General features: G+C 43.9%; 1 protein-coding gene across 2 annotated transcripts in view; it reads left to right on the top strand.

Annotated features, from left to right (window-relative positions):
- ARL1 (ADP ribosylation factor like GTPase 1) overlaps positions 1-9,421 on the top strand; it is a 10,320-nt gene extending 899 nt beyond the window's left edge. Inside the window, exons 2-6 of one of the 2 annotated variants that reach the window (XM_015421325.1) lie at positions 3,576-3,713; positions 4,996-5,077; positions 7,236-7,347; positions 8,190-8,368; positions 9,087-9,421. In XM_015421325.1, the coding sequence (XP_015276811.1) occupies positions 3,576-3,713; positions 4,996-5,077; positions 7,236-7,347; positions 8,190-8,368; positions 9,087-9,117 (542 nt within the window). In that variant the 3' untranslated portion in view covers positions 9,118-9,421. The remainder of the gene's footprint in view (positions 1-3,575; positions 3,714-4,995; positions 5,078-7,235; positions 7,348-8,189; positions 8,369-9,086) is intronic. The other variant, XM_015421326.1, reaches the window with a different exon arrangement.
- Positions 9,422-10,243: the final 822 nt, after the last annotated feature.

Raw genomic sequence — 10,243 nt, 5'->3', positions numbered from 1 at the left:
GGCGGGGGGGGGGGGGGCTGCAGAGTGCCAGCTGGAGCGTTCCTTTACCATAGTCCCTTCACTTTAAAAAAAGTGATTGGAAGCAACATAGCTGCGACATTTCTCAGGAATATCCCTGTTTAGGCAGCGGTGATTGCAGGCATATGGCTTCTCTTCCTGCCTAACCTAATTTAAAGGAGTGCGTAGTGTTTTTTTACTTGTCTTGATCCTCACCCCACCCCCTTCAGATTTTCCACTACAAGGAGCGGTACTTCAGAGGAGGGCAACCTGAAATGCTTGGTGCCCACTTTAGTATTGTGCTGCCCAGTCCTGCAGTCTTCTCTGACACCTCTTGCTCTGAATTATTGTGTCAAAATCTGCAGCCAATGTCTGTGCTGTAGCAACCTTGAGCATGCTGTGTAGATGTGGATCTGTAAGATGAGAATGTACTTTTAATTTATTGATGTTTATTACAGAAAAGAGGTGTTCACAAACTTATGTTATCCCAAACACAGACAGAATTTTAGAAGCAAAAGCCTTAAACTGGGGGTAATTGAGACCCCAAAACTGGTAAAATTTGTTAATGCCAACTTCAGAAAGCTTATCCTTCAGTGCAGCATCACACTGCTTCCTCACCTACCTGTGATTTGTGGCATCCTTAAATTGGTAGGTGTAAATGTCCCATTTTGTCTACTGTACTGATAACTGTGTAATCCACCTTGAGCATGCCTCCCACCATAGAGAAACTTTTCCTGTCCACCCCCCCCCCCACACACACACACAAGTAATCCCAGGGGTTCACTTCCCTCTGTGAAAATACACTTCCCTGCTACACTAGATCAGCAGCTTTTTTCCTCTGGAACTCTGGAAGCATTCTTGTGTGTGAATCAGAGTTTCTTCACATTTAATATAAGCTCTGCAAGGAACTGGAGCCACTGCCCTCGACACTTGCTCAATCCACTGCAAAAATCATCAGCCCTTTTCACCCACCACTCTGTGTGATTCATCCACACCAATCCACTCTCCTCCAAATCTCAAGTCTCCTCCCGTTGACCACTCTTTTCCTTGCACTTCAGACTCATTTAGAGACCTGACCTTCCATAAAGGGACACATATACCCCATGGTGCTGAGGTTCGAGCATGGGTGGGGACTAACAACTGGGAGACCCAGGTTCATAAGCCCCATTCTGTCATGGAAGTTACTGGATGATTTGGGCCAGTCAGTCTCTCAGCCTAACATACCCTGCACCGTTGTTGTGAGAACAAAAACATAGATGGGGAGAATGATGCTTGTAAATTGCTTTGGGTTCCCATTTGGGGAGAAAAGCGCAAAGTACAGATCCCTAGAAAATAAAAATGGTGCAATGAAATCACATTAAGGTGAATAAAATAGAATAATTTTATTATTGTATGTGGCTTACAACTCCTGTTTATCTTAACTTCCAACTACACCCTGCTTTTACATGCCACCTTCCCCAACACAAACGCTCAGCACCTTCCCCAGTCCTGTATGAGCCAGGGATTTTGTTTGGGGGGGGGGGGGGATTAAATGAAAGTAAAATTAACAAATGGTGTGGGAATGCTGAACCCTGGAGGTTTTACCTCACCAATGAAAGAATGATAAGCTGAACCATCCCATAGGAAGCAGTCGGGGGTCTCTGCAAATGGAAAAACCCTCCCCCCCAGGCCCGTAGCTACCACAGGGCCCCGGCCCCCTAGTGGTTTTTATGGGTGAGGGCTCCCTCCCTGAGCCTTGGCTCCCCCTCCCCCCTGATTGCTTGTCAGCGGGGAGGATGAAGGCAGCACAAGCAGCAGAGGCTATGAGGCTGGGCTGAGAGATGCTTGCTGCCCGGCCCACCAGTAGCAGGTAAGCCCACATACCGCAGCTTCATAGCCAGCCCAGCCACTGCATGCCCCGCCTCTCCTGGCCCCATGAGGCAGCTGAGGGTGGACGTCAGGCTGCTCCTGGTGTGGCAACGCAGGAAGGGGTAACTGGGGCTCCTTGGGGAGGGAGGGAGCCAGATGCTCTACAGGGAAGGGCTTCCTTGCTAGGGGGGGAGGGAAGCTCCCCCCAATTTAAATAGCTGGTGGCCCCCCCAAGGCCCCCTCACACACAAAAATACCTAGCTACAGGGCTGTTCCCCTCCAGTTATCCTGTGCAGCTCCTGCGACTTGTCCACCGCTTACCAGTTTCGCCTCAAGAAGCTCAAGCTATTATATTTTAACACTGTGTAATACACACTCGCTGTCAAAAACACTTGATAGCTGCATTTCTGTCTTCCAAGACTGAAAAGCTGATCCCCCCCCAGGTGACTTACTTGTGAGTAAACCTTCCTGGGATATGGCTGCAAGGTTTTCATCCTTTTCTCTTTTGCAATTCAAATAGCAAAGCCTCCTCCTCACCAAGACCTTTTCGTTTTCCCCGCCTTGCTAGGCCTCTCTAGGAAGCAGCTCACTCAGTTTAACCTTTTCAGTGCTGCAGATGAAGGAGAAAAGCTTCCTCTTGTCCTCTCCACAAGAGTGGGGTGCTGCAGGTGTGCTAGGGGGCACTGCCCCATGCGCCCCCCTGCTGGCTATGGCCCTGACAATCCCTTACCCTGACAGCTATATTTCCAAGCGCAGTTCCCACCATGCACCCCATTGCACGCACTTCAACCCTTCCATCCCCCTCCCTCCAGTCCCTCCCCCCTGATACTCTCCCATTTCCATTCCTACACTCCCCCCAACATCAACAGCTCCCACCACTACCACCATCATACATAATGACTTTCTCCCTCCCTTCTTCCTTTCCTCCTCCCAAAGGGCCACTTCTCCAGCATCCCAGTGGAGAAAGAGAAAGAGTGAGAGAGGTGGGTAGAGGAGAAGAAGGTGGTGGTGACAGTGGCAAAGGAGTCAGCTTCTGCTGCTGAAGCGAAAGGGGAGGCCCAGCATGCATTGCATTCACACTGATGGGGAGGCAACGAATCCCTGCCTCTAACAGGAGGAGAGGGTGTGGCAATTACCCGTGTGCAGCCTGGCCTGAGAGGGGGTGGGATGGACCCTCCAGCCAGCTAACCTTGCCACCACTGCCACCATCTATCTCCTTTTCCTTTCTCGCAGGCTGGATAACAGGCCTGGAGAGGCCGGTTCTGGCCCCACATTCAGTGTTGCAGTCCTGTAATAAGGACCACTATGCCCCAAATTTTCCATAAGCAGTCCTAGTAATTCCTGAGTATAGTAGCATTCATTCATGGGAGGAAAAATGCTCAAACTTTTGAATTGTATGGGGTAGGCTGCATAGTTTTGGTTCATATGTACAGATTGGTTATTAACCGATTTCTGTTTACAAGTTAGAGGAGCTTATGTGTTTGTCTTCTGGTTCTGTGTTTTGTTCTGCTACTTTATTAGTATGGTTAGCTATCTCAACAGCTGACTTTGCTCCACGGAAAGGCAGTATGTCAGTGTCCCTAAATAAATTCTTGTTCTCATTGACACAAGCAGCTAATATCTTGAAAGCACATTGTGCTTCTCAATAGAGCTCTAGAAAAAAAACTGCTGCTAAAGTCTGGGATAATGATGATATTGTGCATTTTTAAAATGATTCCTGTTCTTTCCAGGTGGCTTTTTTTCCACTATCTTTTCCAGTTTATTTGGTACTCGGGAAATGAGAATTTTAATCTTGGGACTAGATGGAGCAGGAAAGACAACTATTCTCTACAGGTTACAGGTTGGAGAGGTTGTGACTACCATTCCTAGTAAGTGTTCTTCTGAACGATTATTTGAAATATTCTATATAATGCATACAACCCTGTCTCCTTTATTACTCATTTATTATCAAATGTGTATGTGTGGCAAGTATAGATGACCACTAACATAGACCTGTGATAGAGCTGAAATCATGGGTGATATCTCCCTTCCATTATAAGTCAAACTCTTTCTTTTTAAATTTGGTTTTATAATTAATAGTATTTCTAAAAATATTTTGAAAGGCAAACAGTACTTATGAATTTTGTTATTGTAAGCACTGAAGTATTCAACTTAATATTTTATTTTTTTAGGGAATGGTACACAATTTACTGCCTAGTTTTAGATAACAGCTCTCATGAACTCAGAGAGTCTCTTTGGCAATTCCAGATATACGTTTTTTTTGTAAACAAGTGCTATTTTGAATTAACACTAAAGTGCCTCTTTTATCCAGCGTTCCAATCTTAGTCTGTTTGTTTTACTGCCTTGTACTACCCACAAAAGTAAAGAACAATCTCAACCAGAAGCAAAGGTTGGTGGCAGTTACTGGGCAGATCAGTGTTCTCCATGAGACAGGAAGTAAATGTACTTGGCCTCTACTGAGCCATTTACAACAATCAAGTAGTAACTTGGCATCAGTAGCTAACACCTGTGGTGATTTGCCAGTTCCTAACCTAAAGACTGAACCCATAATATAAAATGTTGGAACTATGGTGTTTGGTGACTGGCAAAGATGTCCTCCTTGCAATTCCTTCAATACAAACAAAATAATCCTGTAATACAAAGGTCATAAATTCTGTTTCAAGAGGTTTGCCTTAAATTCAGTTTTAATTTTAAACCAGGTTAATTTTCAACCACATTTTTATTGCCAGGCACTGGATATAACACAATAGTTCAAATACTTGCATTATTATTACAAAATAAACTCAACAAAATAAAGAAAATCTCATTTTTAAAACTATTGTTTACTGTATCTCAAATCTCTGCCTCCTCCTAACAGAAAGATCAGGAGTCTTGCAATCTTGATTTTTTCAGCATTTGAAAAAATCAAAAGTACAAAATGTATTGTTGAGCAGTTTGTGTAGTAAAGTGGATTATCGTAATTGGACAAGTAGCAAAGCTGGGTCCCCCATAAAATACGGAAATGGAAGAGGAGAGACTCAGATGCTACTTTGAGCTACCTGGAGAAAGAGCAGGATAAAAATCTGATAGGTAGGCGTTTCTATGTTGTAGGGTGGGGATTCCCCAAATATGCAGAAGGAGATGATTTAGCTTGATTTTTTTTTCTTCCAGCAATTGGTTTCAATGTTGAGACAGTAACGTACAAGAATCTGAAGTTTCAAGTCTGGGACTTGGGAGGACAGACAAGTATCAGGTATAATCTTACTTGGTGAAGTCAACAGGAACAAATAAATAGGGCTTCGCTTCTAAAGTATTTTACTCACTGCATGCGGTCCTGTTAGAATCCTATAATGGTTGTAAAAGGATGCCTTGCTTCAGTGCTTGTAAAACAACACAAGATTAGTTGAGTGGAACATATTTTGTTATTTTCTATTAATTTTGCCAGTACCACTAAGATGCTATGAGATAACTAGTGGGGAAGGATGTGTGTGTGTAAAGAAGACATAAGGCTCAGCTTGAAAATCTGCTTCCCATGCAGGTTATTTTTTCTGTTTTTTTAATTAAACCCATGCTTACTGATTTCTCTATGACAGTAAAGGCAGATGAACATGCCTGGCTGTGATCAGATGTTAAAGGAAACCACAGTTTATAAACCGTAGTTTGATTAAGCTCCTGTTTTGTGTCATGTGTGAATGCAGGCTGCAGAACAAAGTACAGCTTATAAGTGACTGAAAGCCCACGGTTTGTATGTGGCTTGTTAGCTGTGGTTTCTTATGTGCTGTGGTTTCTTATGACATCTGAATGCAGAATCCCAATTTGTTTAGTAACATTGTCCCTCTCAGCTTCCTGAGCATACAGAGCAACCAAAAATGCCATAAATCCATCTGCAGATGGTGCTTTCTTAGGACACCCCCTCCCTCTGCTTTCTCTCCACTCCTCTCATGCATCAGGAATGTGCTTGAGAGGATTTAGTGTTTCTGGAGAAGAAATTTTAAAGGGTAGCAAAACTGCATGGGGGGGCTGTGAAACATTTGTTTGGATACAATAAAGGAGGCAAGCGACAGGGCTAACTTGGATTTAACTGTTATATGTGGTAGAGTCTGGTAAATTCACAGAGGTTTATGCAATACACTGGTTCAAACATTTCACAGTTGATAGTACACATAATGGCTGCATTAAGATGTCACAAGTTAAGATCTGTTATAGTTGTCCTAACTTGTAGCATAACTTGATAGTGAAAGAGCCAGTTTTTGAAGGTAAGAAGCATCCCTGGATTTGGTACATTTATATTTTCTTTTTTCTCTGAGGAGCAGTACCTCAACAACCCTCGGAGGCAGTGTCTTGCTGCAACCACAGAGTGAGCTTTATAGTGAGCATTATGTATAAGGCAGGGGTGGCCAAACTGCAGCTCGGGAGCTGCATGCGGCTCTTTCACACAATCTAATGTTAATAAAAAGCAAATTTACATATTTTCCAATAAAAATGTGTCTGTAATATTTGTTCATGTCTTGTGGCTCTCAAACATCTGACGTTTATTCTGTGTGGCTCTTACATTAAGCAAGTTTGGCCACCCCTGGTATAAGGATATGAGTTTTCCACTTTTAAATTTCTGGGTCTTTATGAAAATATATGTAAGATGTAATCCAGCAGCATGCATGCTCTCCACTTCTGTGCCCAGTGGAATTATTGCCAGATAATTGCTTTGATTGGTAATTATCTGGCAATAATTGGCAATTATCTGACAATAACTGGAGAGCCAGTTTGGTGTAGTGGTTAAGTGCGTGGACTCTAATCTGAGAGAACCAGGTTTGATTCCCCACTCCTCCACTTGCAGCTGCTGGATGACCTTGGGCAAGCCATATTTCTTTCAGAGCTTGTTCTTTCAAGGACAATTCTGGAGAGAGTTCTCTCAGCCCCACCTACCTCACAGGGTGTCTGTTGTGGGGAGGGGAAGGGAAAGGAGTTTGTAAGCCGCTCTGAGACTCCAAGTGAAGGGCGGGGTATAAATCCAATCTCCTCCTCCTTCTCTTCTTCTTCCTCTTCTTCTTCTTGATTATTGCTTTCCTAGAACCCTCAAAACTGCTTTTTTAAAACTCTTAACATTAATAAGTAGTTCAGTTTGACATAAGAGCTGCTGTAAGGAAAAAGAAAAGGAGGGAAATAGTGTGAAGGGCTTCATCAGATTCCTCTTCCAGCAGTTCTACAACCAATGTACTATGATATAAATGTCAGTCCTTTAGGAATACAGTCTCTGTTCAGTTCATGCTCTCCCTTAATAAGTTACAATTTTCACGGGCTTAGCTTCTGTTCAGTCTGAAAAATACAACCTTTCAAGCTCCAGCACTATGAAGTTAGGATAGTTTCATTTTATTTTAAAATGTCATTTGAATAATGAAATGCTTCTTTTCCAGGCCATATTGGCGATGCTACTATTCTAATACAGATGCAGTCATCTATGTAGTAGACAGTTGTGACTGTGACAGAATTGGCATTTCGAAGTCTGAGCTCGTTGCCATGTTGGAGGTATGAAACAAAGGAGGTTGTTTACACAAATGCTAATTCTAGGTTCTGCTTTGAAATTAGTAAGAAAAGAGATTGAATTAAATGCTTCAAACTTACTGAGAGAGTAAGGTAGGCATTGTGCTTGATTTGTGGGTTTTCTTTTGGTAAAAGTCATGTAAGAGGTTTGGAGATAAAAGTTTACCATATCACTGATGTTTATATTTCAATCTGCTGAAAAGTGGTTCAATGTGTGTCTCTAACCCATGGTCTCCTACTAGGAAACATGTATGGACAGCTTAGTGTTCCAAGTTGGGTAGTATATATCCTGTGTGCTTATCTAAAATAAATTGTCTCTGACCCTTCAACAACGAACCAATAATGTTCACAGTTTGAGTTCAGTCGAACCTTTAAGACCAACAAACTTTAAATCTGGGTATAAGCTTTTGTTCTGTTGCTTCAGACCAACATGGCTACCTACCTGAATAATACAGTTATGGTTATTCTGACAACATAATGGATTGGATCCAGACTAAATTTTCCTATGGCAGAATGGAACAAAATCCTGCTCCTGGGGGATAGAGGACCCCAAAAAAATGACGTGGGGGGAAAGGAGGAAATCAGAAATTGCCAGTTAGTGTGGATACTTCCTCCCCCTGCATAGCTAATAAAGAATCCCCATCAGACACTGTGGCTGTCTTTTCATACTGAATATTGTCTAAAATCAAAACAGCAAGTTAAAATTTGTTTTCCAGCCAGTCTTAGTAGATCTCGTGTGCTTTATATGCTGTGCTTGACTCTTGGTGAGCATGGGAGCTGAAAGGCAGGTTAAGTTGCATAGACTATTAATCTTCTGCCTCTTATAGGAAGAAGAACTCAAAAAAGCCATTTTAGTGGTGTTTGCAAACAAGCAGGATATGGAACAAGCTATGACTCCTACAGAAATGGCAAATGCACTTGGACTTCCTGCTCTGAAAGATCGGAAGTGGCAGATATTCAAAACTTCTGCAACTAAAGGCACTGGGCTTGATGAGGCAATGGAGTGGTAAGTGGATATTTTGCCCTTTTCATAATATAATTTTTATCTCTAAAGAAGGGATTTTTTGAGGGGGAGCATGTTGAAAGTGCACCAATACACTTTGGACTTTGATCCGTACATGGCAGGTCTTCTCTTCATTTAGCTGTGGGGATGAGGGCAGAAAGCATCTGTGAAGACATGCCCTGAGCCATGCACATGCAGGACCCTCTTTATGCCACCAGCAAGAACTTGCTCCTGTGGCCATGGCCTGACACTGGTGATCCAGGTCTGAGTTGATGCTCTGTTTGGGCATCCGTTCCCCATGTCACAAAATGCCCTGCTATGCACAGGGGTTCTCTTTTGTGTGAGAACATTGCCTGGCTAATTATAAAGTAGCTGTGTCCTAAATAAACTCAGTGTATGACCAAGGCTCCTGACAGAGAAAAATAACTCTCTGATGCGTCGTCCTTTTGCCCTTTTCTCTGGCCTTTTTAATGTATTTATTGTAATTTTATGTTATTTACAGCTGCAATTAGTAGCTTAATGTTGTATATATTAAATTGTCATAATTACTTTATTATTATTGTTACGTTACTCACTCTGAGGCCTGCACTAGCAGGGGAGGGCGAGTCAGAAATCGAATAAATAAATAAATGATAAATGGTCATTGTTGGGCTTTTTTATGTTCAAGAGAGAACGTGCTAAAGAATGTTTTTGAATTGCAAAACTGAATGTGTCTTTGTAGGTTGGTGGAGACCTTGAAGAGCAGACAGTGAAATGAGCGTGAAAATTCCCTTCATCAGTGCTGTGAATTAATGCAATGCTGTAAATAGAACTGACACAATATTATCTTTGAAAGAAATGGGGTTTTTCTTGCATTGGAAATCACACTGAACTAATTGAATGTCTGTATACTACGTTAAAATACTCCATTACTTTTATCTTGTGTAAGTTATGTAACATCATTTTTTATGGTCAATATAACCGAAGATAGATGATGAGATTAAATTGGAATAAAGCTTTGTTACTTGGAATTCTAAGTGTCTGAAACTATTTAACACTAATAAATATATTTAACTATCATTTGTCTAGGTTTTTCCATTTCATGCACATCACATGTAAGTATGATGAACAGTTGCATGTAGCCAGTAGCCTGGTTGTTTGGAGTGGTATCTAGCCAATTGGTACATTTGTCTTCTCTGTAGCACATGTCCAGGGCTGGCCTGTTATTGACAAAATTTAGACCTTTGCCGAGGGCGCTGGCCCGCGATCCACTACGGGCTCCCTGGCTGCAGGAAAGCGTGCCTCCTTCTCCCTCGCACCCCGGCCAGCCTCTCTCCCTCTGGCCCCGCCTCTCCACACCCGGCCCAGCTTCATGGCCCACGGGCGCCCCTCTCTGCATGCTCAGAGGCCGGCCCGTGGGCGGGGCCTGGTGGAGGCAGAGGCAGAGGTGAGCGCGGCCAGGCTTCAGGGGCCCGACGAGCAGTTGGTGAGGTGCTGCAGCCAGCCGATGCAGGTGGCTGCTGGCGGGGCTGGGCAGGCGCTGGGGCCAGGAGGGGCGTCCCTTGCGGGGGGTCTCCGGCGGAATGGTCTGGATTCCCTCTCAGCTGGTGGTGGCAGCACGTATCTGTCCGGGGCTCCAGCAGCCCCTTTTGTTTCGGGGGCTGGCCTTTGCAGTCTTCAGGGCAGCAGTGTTGTTGTTCCCAGGCTTTACGTGGGGCGGGCCTGGGAAGCCACGGAGAGGCACCCATGTGGCCTGCACCAGGGCTCGAGGCGAGAAGGCAGAGACGAACCATGGCAGCAAATACTGCCGGTGTGCTTGCGCGGGGGGAGACAAGCACACCGCTTCGCACAGCAGCAAGAACTACAACTCCCACCAGGCTCCCACCTCTCCGGCGGCGA

The sequence above is a fragment of the Gekko japonicus genome, unplaced genomic scaffold (assembly GCF_001447785.1).
Source record: "Gekko japonicus isolate JY-2015 unplaced genomic scaffold, Gekko_japonicus_V1.1 scaffold443, whole genome shotgun sequence".
Lineage (NCBI taxonomy): Eukaryota > Metazoa > Chordata > Lepidosauria > Squamata > Gekkonidae > Gekko > Gekko japonicus.
Note: the sequence above shows the minus strand (reverse complement) of the source record. Positions and strands in the feature narration are given on the sequence as shown.